The 17,926-nt window shown below is 36.9% G+C and overlaps 2 protein-coding genes and 1 long non-coding RNA gene across 7 annotated transcripts; 2 read left to right on the top strand and 1 right to left on the bottom strand.

Annotated features, from left to right (window-relative positions):
- Positions 1–6,465: 6,465 nt before the first annotated feature.
- On the top strand, positions 6,466–9,949 carry THE1 (protein kinase family protein). Its single transcript, XM_086667848.1, has one exon. It carries the CDS (start codon positions 7,114–7,116, stop codon positions 9,643–9,645), a length of 2,532 nt encoding a protein of 843 aa, XP_086523974.1. The 5' UTR covers positions 6,466–7,113; the 3' UTR covers positions 9,646–9,949.
- Positions 9,950–10,092: 143 nt separating this feature from the next.
- Positions 10,093–12,904, bottom strand: LOC147550689 (uncharacterized). Its single transcript, XM_086667849.1, has 4 exons — positions 12,503–12,904; positions 11,860–11,930; positions 11,134–11,220; positions 10,093–10,377 (listed from the first exon to the last, which is right to left on the bottom strand). Exons 1-4 carry the CDS (start codon positions 12,615–12,617, stop codon positions 10,354–10,356), a joined length of 297 nt encoding a protein of 98 aa, XP_086523975.1. The 5' UTR covers positions 12,618–12,904; the 3' UTR covers positions 10,093–10,353.
- Positions 12,905–13,284: 380 nt separating this feature from the next.
- Positions 13,285–17,518, top strand: LOC147550688 (uncharacterized). Of its 5 annotated transcripts, XR_015238612.1 has the most exons (11): positions 13,472–13,547; positions 13,637–13,711; positions 14,067–14,132; positions 14,224–14,297; positions 14,423–14,519; positions 14,813–14,864; positions 15,020–15,080; positions 15,603–15,732; positions 16,100–16,169; positions 16,416–16,471; positions 17,069–17,518. It is a non-coding gene; the product is annotated as an uncharacterized LOC147550688 (long non-coding RNA). The 5 variants fall into 5 exon arrangements; XR_015238610.1 differs by lacking the exon at positions 13,637–13,711 and having other exon boundaries at positions 13,460–13,547; XR_015238614.1 differs by lacking the exon at positions 13,637–13,711 and having other exon boundaries at positions 13,468–13,547; positions 14,098–14,132; positions 14,423–14,681.
- The last annotated feature ends 408 nt before the right edge of the window (positions 17,519–17,926 follow it).

Here is a 17,926-nt window from a genome sequence, read left to right as displayed (position 1 = left end):
TGTCTTCGTCTGAACCACGTCAAATTATCGTATCGACTAATCAACGTATCTGTTCGACTATCACCTAATTCTGAATTTAACAATAAAATGTTGAAAAAATGTAAAGAAACATCGGAAGATAATATGGTTATGACCATCCTCACAAGGGTTTTATTCTTGGAAGTCTTAATTGTGTGATCGCATATTCAAAACTGACGTTTCGACAAGAAAAAAAAAATCAAAATTGACTAGAATCATTATTGCACAATTTTACGAAAATTCGAATGACAATACAACGATTTTAATGGTTTTGGTTCTGAAATACAAATGAAAGAATCAAAACTACCCAAGGTTCAAGGGGAAACGTAAGGAATTAAAAAAATAAAAATAAATAAGAAACAAATTCAATTAAACCTAACTCAAATTCAAGAATTTTATTCAAGCTAGACCGCAATACCTAAATGGGAAAGTTTTGTTTGGCTTAACCTCACCGCAATACCTAAATGTTCTTTTTCTCTCTTATCTGTTATCTTTGTGCTCAGTTTCTATTCCTGCTGGTGTCTGCTTTCTTGGTTCTCTCTTTAGTGGGCCTTCTATCCCGGCTACCCTTTTCAGTGACGTCCTCAGGAGTGCCTCTAGCCGGGGTCTTATTCTTCTGACCTCCTGGATGTTTCTCTTGTAGGTGGTCTCTTTACCCGGACTCTTCGAGTATAGGCGTGCCTTTATACTCATTATGTCCAATAATAACCATAACATAGTTAGTCCCTCTATCCTTAGTTGGAATGTGAGGGGAGCCTCTACCTACCTTACGAAAAAGCACATTCTCAAGATTATTATGAAGCACAAGCCTGATATTATTTTCCTTTCGGAAACCAAAAACAAGTCTCATAATATGAATAGATATATTCCTTTCGGAAATCAATAAGGCTGGAGGCCTTGCCCTCTACTGGAAGCATCACCTAAATCTCAGCATCAATTACTCGGACAACAACATCATTCAAGCTGAGCTGAAGAATGATAGATGGAATAATTCCATTATGATTACGGGCTTCTATGGTTCCCCTTATCACAAAAACAAATTCAAGCCGTGGAATACGCTTAGTCAGCTGAACCAAGATCAAGAGAACCCTTGGGTGATGATAGGTGACCTCAATTCTATTTTGGATCCCATAGAAAAGTTTGGTGGATCTAAAGGATCCCATTCTAATATTCCTCAAATTTTAGAGTTCATCAACAAATTAGGATTATTAGACTTAGGTTACAAGGGTTCTCCGTACACCTGGAGCAATAAACAACTTGGTGAGAACCTGATCCAAGATAGGCTGGATAGGGCTATGGCTAATCTTTCTTGGCTTAACCTCTTTCCATCGTATGGAGTCACCCATGTTGAAGCTATCGGATCCGACCATTCGCCTATTCTTCTAGACTACAAGGGCTCTAATCATAACACCCCAAAACCTTTCAAGTTTATCAGAACTTGGATGACGCACCCTGAATGCTTCAACTATATCGCGGATAACTGGAATCACATCAAACAATACCAGAACCCCAACAATATTCAACAAAACCTCAGAAAGCTCAGCAGAAAATTATCTAATTAGAATAAGAGAGTGTTTAGTAACATAGAGAATAACATCAATCACATCACTAACAGTCTTCAGAATAGCAGCTCAAAAGAAGAAGAACGCAACCTTAATTTCCAACTCGAGGAGCTCTACAAACAACAAGAAAGCCTATGGAAGGAAAAGTCTAGAAACAACTTTATCACGGTAGGTGACAAGAATACTAAATTTTTCCACTCTCAGGCTATTCAACGCAACAGAACCAATACTATCAACGCGGTTAAAGATAAAAATGGAGATTGGAAGAAGAAATTAAAGATATTTATGAGGTTTTCAATTCTCATCTCTTAGATATTAGTACGACGATCAACCCAAACAAAGATCAGGATATCTTAAACCTCTTCACTCCCATTATCACTAGAGATCAGAACAGTGCTCTTTTAGCTATCCCCGAGAAGGAAGATATTAACTGGGCGATTCAAAGTCTTAAAAAGGAAGCAGCCCCGGGCCCAGATGGCTATCCTCCCTTCTTCTTTCAGTCTAATTGGGAGACTATTAGTGAAGATATATATGATCTGGTTCAGAATTTCTTCAGAACAACTCACCTTCCACCTGAGATTAATCATACACATATCTGTCTTATCTCCAAAACTCCTATCCCCCAAACCCCAGCGGATTATCGGCCTATCAGTCTCCTGAACACCACATACAAAATCATTACAAAGATATTGGCGGAACGTTTCAAACACACTTTAGACCACATCATCTCCCCGTTCCAAGCAGCTTTTGTCCAGGGTCGTCAGATCACAGATAACATCATTATGGGTCAGGAGCTTATCCACTCTTTCAAAAAGATGAAGGGGCCGGCGGGTTATTTTGGCTCAAGTTAGACATGTCCAAAGCGTTTGATAGAATAGAATGAAATTTCCTCTCGGACATCATGAAGAATCTTGGCTATGATGATCATTGGATTAAGATGATCAATACCTGCATCTCAACTTCTTCTTTGTCGGTGCTTATTAACGGTCGGCCTGGTCAAACATTTTACCCGTCTAGAGGCATTCGTCAAGGTGACCCACTATCCCCTTTCCTCTTTACCTTAGCCATGGAAAGCCTTAGTCGTAAATTGATGGCGAACAATACTCAAGATAAATTTCAAGGCTTTCCTATCAACAAGAATAATATGGAGATTTCCCATCTTCTCTTCGCTGACGATTGCATCATTTTCGGCAAGAACACCATAGACAACATCCATAACCTCAAGAAGATTCTCCAAGACTTCTGCGCTAGCTCGGGTCAGCTGATTAACTACGCCAAATCTAATATATTTTACTCGAAGAACTCTCATCCCAAATTCAAACGTATGATCATGCGCACCATGAAAGTTCGATACGCGTCCGCGTCAGAGAAATATCTGGGAGGCCAGCTCTTCATCGGAGCTCAGAAAACCACACTGTATTCAAGGATATTCTGGAGCAGATCAAGAATAAGCTCAACAAGTTGAACCACTCGTTCCTATCTCAGGCTGGTCGCACGGTGGTCATTTCCGCCGTCGCGGCGGCCGTACCCCGATACCAGATGCAATGCTTCGCAATTTCGAAAGGAATTAGCAAAAGCATCAAGGCCGTTCAACGGAACTTCTGGTGGGGTAAGTCGAAAGGTATTTGCACCAAAGCTTGGTCAAGTATCTGCATTCCTAAACCTCTTGGCGGCCTCGGGCTTCACTTTCCAGAGTTGGATAATACTGCTCTTCTCTCCAAACTGGCATGGCGTATCAAGACTGAACCGAATGCAATTTGGGTTAATCTGCTCAAGGCCAAGTACTTTCCTCACTCCAACACCCCAGGCCCGGCTAAAGCTCAACATTCCTGGAATTGGAAAACGATCAGAAAACACTACGGCCGTCTGGAAGATCTTTCGATTTGGGAAGTACAGTCGGGTAAGGATATTGACATATGGAAAGACAACTGGATACCAGAAATCAATGGTACTATTCAGAATAGCAATCATTCCGATCTTACCAAAGTATCTCAGCTCATCACGAATAACAATTGGAATGACGAAGTTCTCAGAGGAATTTTCGATATCAATATCCAGAATCTGATTAAAGCTATCCTGGTGAACAGTGAAGGTAAAGAGTGGAAACTTACGAATACAGGCAAATTCACGGTAGCATCTATGTACCAACACCTCAGCAACAATAACATCAACCACAACGCTAGTAACCAGAACTGAAAGTTTATTTGGTCTCTCCCGGCAGTCCCGCGCATCAAAATGTTCATCTGGAAGATCTGCACTAAAGCTCTCCCAGTCAGGGAAAGAATCGGTAAATATATAGACAATAATATTACCTGTCCTAATTGCAGTAGTATAGAATCTATTGAACATGCTCTTTTACACTGCGCTTTAGCTAAAAACATCTGGTTTAATTTCAATGTTATATCTGAAAATATTACTTCCATTACTGATTAGATATTCTCTTGGGAAAAACATCCTCATCTTTGTCATACCACTGAAAATATTCACTTTGCTACAATTTTATGGATCCTTTGGAAAGTGAGACACATCATTGCTTTCAGCATGAAATTAATGATATCAACAAAATTATTAGAATGATCGAGAACTTTCCTAAAACCAGTATCAATAAGACTAAAACCAAGAATAAAACTAATGAAAAATGGCTCCCTCCGCCTCAAAATTTTACGAAAGTGAATGTTGATGCGTCTTTTACCGAGGTAACATCCAATTTGGGAATTAGTTTCATCGCTCACAATGCAGATTCTAAATTCATAGCAGCGAAGGTGAAATCCACAAGAGCCAGAAATAGCGAAGAAGGAGAGGCGATGGCAATCTTACTCGGCCTCGAATGGGCGAAAGAAAATCATCTCAAGAATATAATAGTAGAAAGTGATAATATCAACCTCATCAAACATCTCCACAACAAACGGCATAAGGTGAACTGGCAATCTTTAATTCACACTAGCAAAATCAATGATATCAGGAAAGAATTTGAAGTGGTGAAATTCAAGTATATTTACAGAGAGCTCAACTTTAGTGCAGACAGACTAGCAAAATGGGCTAGAAAGAAAAATGCGAGCAAGATATGAGAGAACATACCATGTATTTTAGTTAATAAATATTGTAATAACACTGTTTTATAATTTATGTAGCTAGTTCAACAAAAAAAAAACCGTTTCATATCACCTTAGATTTTGTTTCTGACTTGATGTATAGGTTGGATTTTCTTTTTACAAAACTAAAACTTCACTACTCCTTGCACTTTTCAGGGGATATTATACAAGAATTTTGATACCATGCTAATAAGAAGTCTAAAAGAAAGGCCTCGCCAGTCAGATCTTAGTCAACGACATTTGCTAACAAACACGCCCAAATCTTTTACACTTTCTTCAAAAGAAAAATTGTTTGCTTAGACAAGTGCGAGATGACTTAGACATTATATTCCTAATTACTAGACGTCTAGACAACATTCTCCTCCTATAAAATTATTCTCACATTTTTTGTTTTCTTTATCAAAGTTCTTGTAGTAAAATTTAGGTCATTTAAATTAAAATAGTTTGACCATTGTTAGAGTGGGGTCACGCGTTTTCCTCATATTTGAGAAAAGAGAACATTTGCATGTGACACTGGTGACCATATATCCCTTTGGATAGAGAGAGAGAGAGAAAAAAGATAGGTTAAATACAACATGTCTCAACCACTAAAGGAATAATAATGGTGGGGAGGAAGATATAATATATATACTAATAATATTGTTGTTTACCGATTACTTTAGAGCCTAAAAGTCTAAACACCATGTGCAACAACTTAAGCTGGAGAGTTTACATAATTAGGTTTAATTGGTGATAATTTTGTTGTATTTGATCTTTAAAAAATGGGAAATGCATTTATTTAATCTTTAAGTTGTACTTAGATAAGGCTAATGTCAAGTTTTCAATTTTATATAACTTAGAAAATTTACGGCTTATATTTCAGGATTTTACCCATCTTTTTCAGATTGTGGATCTAAAAGACAATTTTGAAAGATCTTCGTGCAAGCTCAAAATGAGTAAAGAATAGTAAGTATAAGGAGAAGAAAGAAGATGGAGAGATAAAATAAAACTAGTGGTTTACGATGAGTGAGTTGTGTGGACCTAACCCGTCAAAGGTATGCGACATGCAGACACACTACATATCTATTAATAAATAGATTGTGCCGTGGCCAGATGACAAAGTTTGCACCCACCTCGCGCTTATCACCTTATATGAGAGTTTAGGTCGTCAAGATGTGGGACTTTTTTCAAAAACGTACTTAATGCATTGTCGCATTCACTTTTTAACTCTAGTAGAAGATCCATGATTATTGCACTACTAACATTGGCCATATTTTTGATCGTGTTTTGAAGTCACTTGAGCACATGGGCTTGACGTACAAGAGTACCAATGGTGGTTGACGTTTTGTAGTGGCTCATGTGTTCGTGTTGGATCATGGCACCTCGTGACGGGTTAACCAATATGGAGTGTTGTTTCAACATTACTTCAAATGAGTTAGGTTGTATTAATAGTTTAATGTCAATCTACCCGACTGTGTATCACTGAAAAATATAGTTTTAAAAACTAAAGAAATGGTTAACCGTTAATAGAAATAATTTAAACTATCCATTCAACAATTTGAAAGAGACGTCAATATCTGGTTGTCCAAGTGGTTGATAGTGTTGTTGACACAAATCCAACCCTTCCGAAGTCTCAAGTTCGACTCGAGGTAAAATGGATGACTATTGAATTTGAGTCTAATCAATAATAATAATAACCGATTCCATCACCGTTTTTTAACGACCGTTGCCGTATTCCGCGTTAATGAAGTGGGCCCAATAACAAGTTGGTCCCACCTACTTCTGCATTAAAATAAGTATCAATTTCTATCCTTATTATAAGATTAGAAAAGAAAAGCTCACTTTCAGAGTTTTCATGGCGGTTTCTGTTCTTTATTAGTATTATTAGTTCTCATTAGCTGTTTTTAGATACTGGGTAGTATTAAAAATCCAAACTTGATAAAAAAAATATATATATAAGGGATGGAGAGAGAAAGTGATAACAGGGAATGGAGGAGGTGATATAAATTTGCAGTTTCATATTACTTTTAGTGGGGTCCTTTTTTGCTCTGTAAATGACAGCCTGAATAGGCTGGAAAGAACTATTTGAGTAGCAAAAAAGATTCAATCAATGGTCCTTCATGGTTGCATTTTGATGTGATTTTTCTATTTGGCATTCCTACCCAAATCTCTAATACAGTAGAGGTATGTTTGTTGTTTAATCTGTTTGTTTAAAATATCAGTTCTAATTTTTGAGTTTTAGGAGTCAAGTGAACTCATTTTTTGGGTTTCCTTCTGTTTCATTATATGAATTATTAGAACTTCTTTGGTAGAAAAAAATGGAGATCTAGGGTTATTGATAACTTTGAAGATTTGGGTTGTACTAGTTTTATGAGATCTGGGTTTCTTAGAAAAGCTTGAGTTTCAAAGTGGGTTTCTTAGAACTTTGAGATTTGGGTTTTGAGGATTCAGTTTGAGTGAAGATGAGACTAGTAATGAAGTGGGTTTCATTAGTTGTTGCTGTTTTTCTTAGTGGGGTTTTGCTTAATTGCTCTAATGCTGAATTTAATCCTGTTGATAACTACTTGATTTCTTGTGGGTCTTCAACAAATGTGTCTCTTCAAGGTAGAACTTTTGTTCCTGATACTAAACAATCTTCATTTGTGTTAAAAACTCAAGGAAATTCATTCACTTCTACCTCCAAATCTAGTGCTCCATCTCCTATATTTCAATCCGTTCGGATCTTTTCGGGTCCATCTTCATATAAATTTGATATCTTAGAACAGGGTAGGCATTGGATCCGTCTTTATTTCTATCCTCGTGCCGATTCTAACAATAATCTTCAGTCTGTTCCAATCACAGTAGTTACAGAAAACTATGTCCTTTTGAACAATTTCACCTTCAAGAACTATAATGGTTCTTATCTAATCAAGGAATATTCGGTCAATGTGACAACTGATTCTTTAACACTAACTTTTATTCCATCCAATAATTCGGTCACGTTTGTGAATGGGATCGAAGTTGTATCAGTTCCATACCAGTTGATTCCTGATCAAGCACTAGCTTTAACCCCCTCTCGCCCGTATAGTGGTCTCTCTAGTCTTGCTTATGAAACCGTTTATCGGTTGAATATGGGTGGCCCCCTTATTACTCCTTTAAATGACACATTAGGAAGAACTTGGGAAAATGATGAGAAATATCTTCATGTTAATAGCTCTGCTGTGAATGTTTCTACTAATCCTGCAACCCTAAAATATCCTTCCAATCTCACACCCGAAACTGCGCCAAATTGGGTTTATGCAACTGCAGAAACCATGGGAAATGCAAATGTTGCAAATGTGGATTTCAATATAACATGGGTCTTCCCCGTTGATCCGGATTTCACCTATTTTATACGCTTTCACTTCTGTGATATCATGAGTTTATCTATGAATAATCTTGTATTCAATGCTTTTGTGAACTCTAATATGGCTGCGAGTCTTGATTTGTCTGCCCTAACGGGCGGATTGGCTATACCTTATTACAAAGACTTCGTCTCAAATTCCTCCACGGAGGCAACAAATACTTTGACCGTGAGTGTTGGACCAGATGATGTGGCAGAAATCGGCAATGCAATGTTGAATGGATTAGAGGTAATGAAGATTAGCAATGATGCTAGAAGTTTGCACGGGTTTTCCCCGGTTGAACACCTTCTTCCTAAATCATCCTCGAAGAGCAAGATTTGGATTATTGTCGGGTCGATTCTTGGAGTTTTGGGAGCTTTGGGTTTGATAGCTTTGTGTTATTGCTACACGAAAGCTCGTAAATCAAAGACTCCTCACCAAGGTCATCCATGGCTATCACTTCCTCTATATGGGAACTCACAGACCATGACTAAAGGTTCCACAGTTTCACAAAAGAGTGGAACTGCAAGTTGCATTTCATTGGCCTCATCAAATCTCGGTCGATTCTTCTCGTTTCAAGAAATCACAGAAGCAACAAATAAGTTCGATGAAAATTTACTTCTTGGGGTCGGAGGATTCGGTCGGGTTTACAAGGGTATACTTGATGATGGAACCAATGTCGCTGTAAAGAGAGGAAACCCTAGATCTCAACAAGGTTTGGCTGAGTTCAGAACTGAGATCGAAATGTTATCAAAACTTCGACATAGACATCTTGTCTCTCTTATAGGCTACTGTGATGAACGGTCAGAAATGATCCTGGTTTACGAATACATGGCTAATGGGCCTCTCAGAAGTCATCTTTATGGGTCGGATCTTCCATCTCTTTCATGGAAACAAAGACTTGAAATTTGTATTGGAGCAGCAAGAGGACTTCATTATCTTCATACAGGAGCAACTCAAGGCATTATCCATCGAGACGTAAAAACTACCAACATTCTCTTGGATGAAAATTTTGTTGCAAAAGTTGCCGATTTTGGGCTTTCAAAAACTGGTCCAGCTCTAGATCAAACCCATGTTAGTACAGCAGTCAAGGGTAGTTTCGGGTACCTTGATCCGGAATACTTCAGGAGACAACAACTAACGGAGAAATCGGATGTTTACTCATTTGGGGTTGTTTTAATGGAAGTTCTCTGTACTAGGCCAGCTCTGAACCCTGTTCTTCCAAGAGAACAAGTTAATATAGCAGAATGGGCAATGATTTGGCAGAAGAAAGGAATGTTGGATCAGATAATGGACCCAAAATTAACAGGAAAGGTGAATCCAGCTTCTCTCAAGAAGTTCGGTGAGACGGCTGAGAATTGTTTGGCGGAATATGGTGTCGATAGACCAACAATGGGGGATGTTTTATGGAACCTTGAATATGCTCTTCAACTTGAGGAAACTTCATCTGCATTATCTGAACCAGATGATAATAGCACAAACCATATACCAGGAATTCCATTAACGCCGCTTGGGCCATTTGATAACAGTATGAGTATAATTGATGGGGTGACTTCAGGAACCGACGATGATGCAGAAGATGCTGCAACCAGTGCAGTTTTCTCTCAGCTAGTGAATCCACGCGGAAGATAAGAGAGAAGAAACAATATATCTTGAATCGTCTTCTGAAGTCGACAGAAATAACAAAAACAAACTGGTCATTCTCGAATTTGCTATAGGAGAATGGTGGAGAATTACAGTCAAGAAGGTTTATATCCTTAGTTTTCTGCCATTTTATATGGGCGTTTTTCGCCGTTAATTTATGCTTAAAGGTTTGTAATATAGTTCATTGATTGTGGTGGAGGAAATTAGTCCATCAGATTTCGATTGTTTTTAGTTATGTTATTTGAATACTCATAAGTGCCGAGAAATAGAAATAAAATTTTAATAATCAGCATACATCTCTTTCGTTTTTTTTATTTGACTACGACCCGTACTGCCCTCAAGGCTGTCTCTCCCGTTCTGTCTCATTATCCAAATGGTCAAGTTGGGGTGTTGATTTCTTTTTACGAAAAAAAAAACATTAAGTTGGATCCAGTGTTTTCACCATTCAAACACGTTTCTTCTAAATTGGATGAATACAAAGCATTGAAATGAGCCATTACCCTAACATATCATTCAAGAGATTGAGAAACAAACAAACACTCGGCTGTCTTGAAAGAAAAGAAAAAAATCCTTCATTGAGAGGACTATATTGTAATTGAAACATTTATTTCCAAGTGAAATTGGGGATTAAATTGTCAAGGAGCAAGCTTCGACGAACATGTGAGCCTTTTTTTCTTTCCCAGCTCCCACGCACGCCTAATGAGTTGCTTCGGCCATTTTCTGCAAACATAGGTCATTAAGTATTTGTACAATAATCCAGAACTTAGCCTTAATTATTTTTTGCGAGGGATCAAACTCATCAGAAAAGAGTAAATACTTTGGTGGCAAGATTACCCATCACTCACTTTCCCCAGAAAAATTCAGAAATAGATGATTTTAGTTCTGGAAAGGTGTTGGAGAATTGAGGTTCTCGATTTTGACATGGTAATCAAGCCCTTCGAAGAATTTGGGTCAATAATAAGATATTTGCGAATAGGATTAAAATGGAAAAAAAGTCCGCATCAGTATATCAGACCAGAATCTAGATGCATGGGATCAGTTACTGTACGAATCTGATACATATATATATATATATGTGTGTGTGTGTGTGACTCCCACGTGAACGGTGAGTTAGTTCAGACTCAGCTGTAACCCTAGCTGAGATTGGTGCACTCGGCTCCAGTCCACCTTTTTATTTTTGGTCTTAGGGAGAGAAAAAGGCACGGGAAGGAAAAAAGTATTGGAAGTTTTCAAATACAGATTTATACATGATGGCTCCTAAGTAACTAGGCATGGAGTCAGATATACTGAGCCTCAATCCGAGACTCTGAGCGGAGCTCAGACCGAGTCTTTGGGCTAATTACTTAGCATACATAAGAAGTAAGTAGTATAAAAATGGTTTTAGCTATGTTAGGTTGTAATGGTCTATACAGGGCATATGCGAGAGAAGTTACTCCTTTATGGGAGAAAATAAATGAAGACCTAAGAGTAAAGTACCTCTTCCGGTCCTTTCTTGCCGCCAGTGAAGAACTTGTAACTACTGTAGAAAAGTACTCCCCACCCAGTTAATGAGACAATCACAAACTGCAACAATTTAAAAGTCATAACGACATTAGAATCCCTTATTATATGTATATACCTCAAATCGAAACCGCTGCAACACTTCTTATTGTCATTTAATGGTGCCTATTCTTTTTGACATGCTACTTAGCACAGATAGTCTAACATTCTAACCGTTACATTTTCTTTTTCCAAGGGTTGAAAATGTGCATCCCGTGAAACGTTAATAACGAACAACCAAATAATCCAATGTCAAGTATAATTTATCAATCCGATAATCCTATTTCAAGTAGAATGTGTCAACAAGGCATTGCCTATTGTCATTTGAACAATCCGATAATCCTATGACCAGTATAATGTGCCGATATTACATTGCCGATTGTCATTTGAACAATCTGATAATCCTGTTTCAAGTAGGCTGTGTAAATAAGGCATAGCCCATTGCCATTTGAACAATCCGATAATCCTATTTCAAGTAGAATGTGTCAATAAGGCATTGTACATTGTCATTTGAACAATCCGATATTCCTATGTCAAGTAGAATGTGTCAATGAACATTGTCACTGGATTTCTGTCAAAATTTTCACAAACGCGGATAAAATAGCTGAATCGACTTCGACTCTACTATGTTGGTAAAGGATGCATAGAATTCAATAGACTTACATGTTCTTCTTTCCATTTCGATGGACTCATTGGGTCCTTCCAAAAGTCCACTTTTGGGGGTCCATGATGATCTGAAATAAAGCAAAGAAATAAGTAAAAAAAAACTACGAATTCTGCATTATAAATGTCAACAAACAAAATGACTAGGACCAAATATATGATACTGAAATAATAAAAGGCAGAAACCCTAATGCCAGGGCATTAGTGATAAATCTTTGATTTTGTATGGATCAAATTGTTTCCCCGACAGTTTAGTTCTGATTTTCACTCAAATTATTTAGCATTAGGCAATATCAGAGATTTAGTTGGTAATCAAACCAAACTACTATTTTTTTTTTTGAACTAACAAGATTAAAATGTGGGTATTATAAAAAAACACATCTTTTATTGAATTTGGGTATGATCAGATCATGTGAAAGTGAAAGGATAGAAATCAATCAAGAACATAACCTAATTCCCAGGAAAAACTACTGATTGATTAGGGTATATGAATCCGATTCAGAATCATTAACAAACTGAGACTGAAATTATTATAGTAAAATCAGATTCAGGTAAAATTGCAAGAAGAAAACTGAAATAAGTTAATAAGATATTGATTTGTAAATGGAAGAGGGTTGAGAGATGAAGGGAAGATTAGTAGTACCTCCGCCACCAGAAAGACCACGGCGTTGGATAAGCTTAGTGGCTTCAGCTACAGATTTTGGAGAGGAAAGTCGAGTTAGTGAAGCGGCTTGTCGAGCCGCCAACCATGCTGCCATCTTTTTGAGATCCTTCTTTTAGAATGGTTTTTTTTTTGGGGAAGAGACAGAGAGATGCAACAGAGAAGAAAGGTAGGGAAGGGGGAGGTGATGAAGCAAGGGCTAAGAGTAGGGGTGCGATTTTGGCCCGCTGCTCGAAACCCGCCCGCGTCCGAAGGGCCCGTAGGCACCTGATGACCGAGCTAGTCAAAACAGCTTAGCGAACGGACACGGGCAAGGAGACGTACTTGGCGTACCACCGAGTCCGTTTGTTTAGGGTGTTCATTTACCTGCCCATAACTTCGGATGAATATGAACATGAACATGAACTAGAAGAAGGCCAACCCTTGTGTTCTCTCTTTTCTTCGACTCTCTTCTACTTTTGTCTCTTATGATTCTTGATAGCGAAACTCTAACTCTTACGCACGATTGATACTTCCATCTCTTTTGATTTTTCTCCGAGAAGCTTTTCTCTCTAGAAGTGTTGCATCATCCTGTTGAATAATTTGATTCTTTGACTCTCTACTTTGAGAAATTCTGAGTCCCTCACTCTAAAATCGATATTGTATACTTTTACCATCATCAAAGGAATTTCTAGTTGATGATCTTTTATCTCGGTGTTCCTAATTTTGTTGTTATTGTTTAATCTATATAATAAGGGAGGAGGGTATCTTTTCCCCTCCTCCCAACGGTCTAGATTTAGTTTGATGAGGTTATATCAAGTGGCTGGAATTTCATCTCTTAAATATAGAGGGCTGAGATTTAATCACAATTCATCCAAGGGTTGAGATAATAACAAAGAGTATCTTTTGAAAGATGCCATCTTCTTTACACTAATACCCTTCCAAACACCTCATTCCCTCATCTTCCCGCCCAGTCTTCTTTCTCACGACTCTCCCTCCCTCATCTTCCATTTTCAAACAGCTCCTTCCGACTCATCTCCTCTCGCAGGTACGTCGCTCATCTCCTCTCGCAAGTATCTCTCTCTCTCTCTCTCCCTCTCTCATCGTAGGTCTCTCTCCATCGTTCTATCGAGTTAGGGTTTGCTGCTGGATGTCCCTCTCGCTCTCTCTCTCTCACAGACACAAAACCTCTCTCTCTCTCGGTTTATACAGGTGATTTAGGGGTTTTTTCCACTTTAGGGGTTTAAATTTGGAATTTCTGAAATCAGGGTTTATGTCATTTGGAGATTTTTAAGTTAGGGTTTCTACAATTTAGAGAATTTAGAAATTAGGTTTTCAGAGGGCTTCTGAAGTTCAGAGGGCTTCTAAATTAGGTGTTTTCTGAAGTTAGAGTTTCGCGAGTTCAGTAACTCAAATTGAAAACTAGGGTTCTTAAACACTTGAAGTTGGTTACAGAAGATAATATGTTCGAAGTCGAATCAAGTTAAGAGTCCTCATACTATTCTTCACTTTTTCTACGATTTTCAGGAAACACCTAATTTATTCTTACTCTCAAATTCTTTAACAGCAATAAAAATCTAATCTTTTCACTTTTATAGCTGGAAGGTGAAGCATCAAAGAAGAAATCAGTGAGGTATCTCTCTTTCTACATTAAACCCATCTATAGTTACTTCTAATTTTCTATGCGTCATAAACGATTTGACTGATTATTGATCTCATTACAGAAGATAATATGTTCGAAGTCGAACCCGTTTCAGAAGATCATATTGACTTATCGGAACGATTCCTTGCTGTCAGGGTATACCATTCATTTGCTTTAAATACTTCTGTTGACTATCTTCATTGTTTAAACTAGGGATTGTTCTTTGAATTTGAATTATAATTTCCAATAATGAAATATTAGTGATTGATATTAATGTGCAGATATTTGAAAGTCGAAGAGGTTTAATTGATTGGACTACAGAAACTTGAGAAAAAGTTGGAACTGTCATTGTGACTAAAAAATCCGATTTTGTTATTGGTAATACACCGAGGCTTCTCCCTGGGTGTGAGAGGGTTTTGAATCTCAAATGATATTTGCATCTCAAATGATTTCAAATCACCTTGCCTCAGATCACCTTGGCTCAGAACCACAAAAGTCATACCATAGTGCTAACTAATATTTGCATCTCAAATGATTTCAGTAAAATTTGCCTCAGATCTCTTTATTGTTGTTTCATATGACTGCTAGCTTCGAAATCTGATGTAATGGTTAAAATGCCTTCTTTTTATTTAGTTAAGGTATTTATTTTGTTTTCATTTTTTTGTTGACAGGCTTTGAAGAAGGTTTCGGTGACAACATCGCCGAACTGTTACTTCAGATTTTGTAAGCTCTATTTTGTTTTTGTTATCTTTCTTTATAATTAAAAAGGTTATATTGTACCGTGCTCAATTTTTTGCGTTATCATAAACGAATCTCTTATTTTGTCACTTCTCTCCCTATATAGTTTGCTAAATGTTTTTGCCTCTTTCACTCTACAGTTCCGGTGAATTCTTTTCCTGTTAAGGTTTAGTGCGATTTCTTTCATTGCAACTTTCGCAGGTAATATTTTGTCATTCTATATAAGTTTGCTGGATTTTGCCGCCTATTTTCCTATACATTTTTGCTGAATTTTTGGTCTTTTAGGTTTCAGTGTGATTAAAGTTATTATTTTGCATTCAAGTTCAATTTCTTTTTCTTTGTACACGTTCGGCAGAGCGGCTCATTTAACTGCTCATGCGTCTATATAGATAGGTTCGTATGGGAAACTAAAAAATTGGTGTTATACCTAATACCTCCTTAAAACGAAGCAAGATTAAACTTGGACTACAATGATAAGCGTAACTTGGTGAAAGTTTAATCTGTAGAAAGGTTTTTATCTGAGACAAATTCATAAAGTTTTGGCTAAAAAATAGTTTTCACAAAGTTTTAGCTAAAAAATTTATATTCTCAAGTTTGTAAAATGTAAATTTTGATAATTGTGATTGATTTTGTTTGGGTTTACAATGTAGGTGCAAATAGAGTTAAGAATATTTGTGTTAGCTTTGGAAATTGCTCAAGTTCTATTTGATCTATTCTATTTAGGTTAAACATGAAAGTCTGATTATGTTCTTAAGACTGAGCCAGAGAACTGTGATTTCGGTGTTTGAAGTGTCTTCACCAAATAAATCATGAATACTCCTTGGTGAAAAACAATCTTGAAACTCTATCCAGGGTGAGTAGAACATGGGTTGATATGTCATCCCCCCTCTCAATATCTCACACACAGTCTTTTTCCATCTCTCACGTGGGTATCCCCCCTCTCTTTTATCTCATCGCAGGTTTGATATGTTATTTAGGTTATATGTTTTTTATTATGTTATTTAGGTTGATGTTTGATGATGATTAATGGTGATTTAGGCCTTTGATTTACTCTCAATCCGATTCTTCTGTTTTAGGGCAATAGATTTAGGTTTTTGATTTAGTTTGTCTCAGTTGTTTTTGGTACAAACCGAATCTTAATTGGGTGTATCTATAATCTTCATGTTCATTCTCTTTCGGTAATTTTCAGTAATTTTCGATCTTCAATTTCATTTGACCAGGATAATGGAAAAGACAGGTTCAAGTGCAGAAACTGAGCTTTAAGAGTTGTTCGTGTCAAGAACCCATTTGGTAATCTCTCTCTCATCTTTTTTTTATTTTCTTTTACAATTGGTTTTTCCTCACAGGAGTGAATCTTTTAATCTGCTTTGCTTTGATTTGGTAGTGGATGTGTATTATTTGTGTGTATCTATAATCAACAGTAGTTGAAGATTTAAAATTAGTTTCGTCAGGTTATTGTTAATTTTTGCTATTACGTTTACTTAGATTTTAGGATTATTTGTTTAACTAAAACTCATCCTTGATGGATCTCTTTAGGTCTTCATTTTTCTTCGCCAGAAAATAGTCCACAATTTGCTTCTGCTTCAACCAAGGTTAGTTTTTCTCTTTGATTTCTGTATCCAAAATTTTAATATTCATGTCGGTTGGTCTTTGAATCATAATTGGACCCAGTCGTTACTACCTATAAATTAAATGCCTCAATAATGTCGGTTAATCATTTTTTTTTATTACTGAAACTATGCAAAGATCTCCAAAGTTGATGTCTGCATTGAAGCTAAAGGTGTTTAAAGTGTTTGAAGTTAAAAAAAATCCACTTCCTTCAAGTTTTTCACTTCCATTTAGTATAGGTTTTCATACTTTATTTATTTGTTTGAATTAAATGAGCTTGAGTTGATGAATGGAGAGCTAAGATAATAATATTTTGTAACCCATGTGAAATGTGCTTGAAAGAATTGTTATAGTCGATTGACTGTTGATCTTGCTTAATATTTTTTGTTGTCCAACATGCTCATTAGATTATGCTCATAGAATTTTGCATTTTCTTTCTTAGGGTTTTTTGGATTTGTAATTAGGTGTTGTTTGGACAAACCTTAAGATTACGTTTTGTTCGAGGAAAACCTAAGCTTAAGGTTTGTTAAACAAACCCCGAATAAACCCCTTAACTCACTGAATCTTGCTTTTGTGATCAGGTTCCCTTACTTAGTAACATAACTTTGGGTTAGTTCGAAAGATTACTAAATGGATATATCAATGAAAGCACCTCATGCAAAAGTACTTTCTGAGGTTCAAAGCCTATCTCATGGAAGTGCGACAACTAAGTATCTACACAAATATATCTACAAGGGTAAAGATCGTACGACCATGGTTACGGAAGAAATCAAGGAAGAAATATCACAAGAAGGTCGAACAATAGATTTATCAAAGAAAGAACCTCTTGCGGAAGATCATACAACTGTGGTTGTGGAAGCGACAGACGATATTCAGAAGAGTTCTGAATTCTGATTTGGAATGTTTAGATGTTTGAACTTTTGTTAAGACGAGGGTTTGTAAAATTGTTTTTTATTAAACTAAGATCGACACTTCTAATATGTTGACTTAATCAGGGTGACTTCATATTATAAGTTAGATCTATTTTCTCATACGCACTTCACCTAACACACATGATCAGACTGTCCGTGCCCGGTGGGCACGGGTTATACCCTCGTCTATATATGAAATTGGTGATTTTGCTTTCATTTTTTTGTCAAATTACGATGTATGCCTAGTGCCCGACCGGTCAATGTTCGGCTAGAAAACGACATTTTCACAGAGAAAAAACGAAATGTTTGTCTGGTTAGTCGGTTGTCCAAACGAACAAGTCTGAGTTTATAAACTTTTTCTCTCTCTTACTCTTCACATTCAACTCATAATATTTTTATTTCATCTTTACTTTTCATTTTCTCAATAAAAATTTAATGTGATATACCACAATGACGTTAGTAAAGAGAGATTAGTCGTATCATAAGACCCACGAAAGCCTAATTTCCAATAAGGTCAGTCACATTTGT

Source organism: Eschscholzia californica, unplaced genomic scaffold (assembly GCF_041429995.1).
Source record: "Eschscholzia californica isolate CP2 unplaced genomic scaffold, dmEscCali1.0.p SCAF_3, whole genome shotgun sequence".
Lineage (NCBI taxonomy): Eukaryota > Viridiplantae > Streptophyta > Magnoliopsida > Ranunculales > Papaveraceae > Eschscholzia > Eschscholzia californica.
Note: the sequence above shows the minus strand (reverse complement) of the source record. Positions and strands in the feature narration are given on the sequence as shown.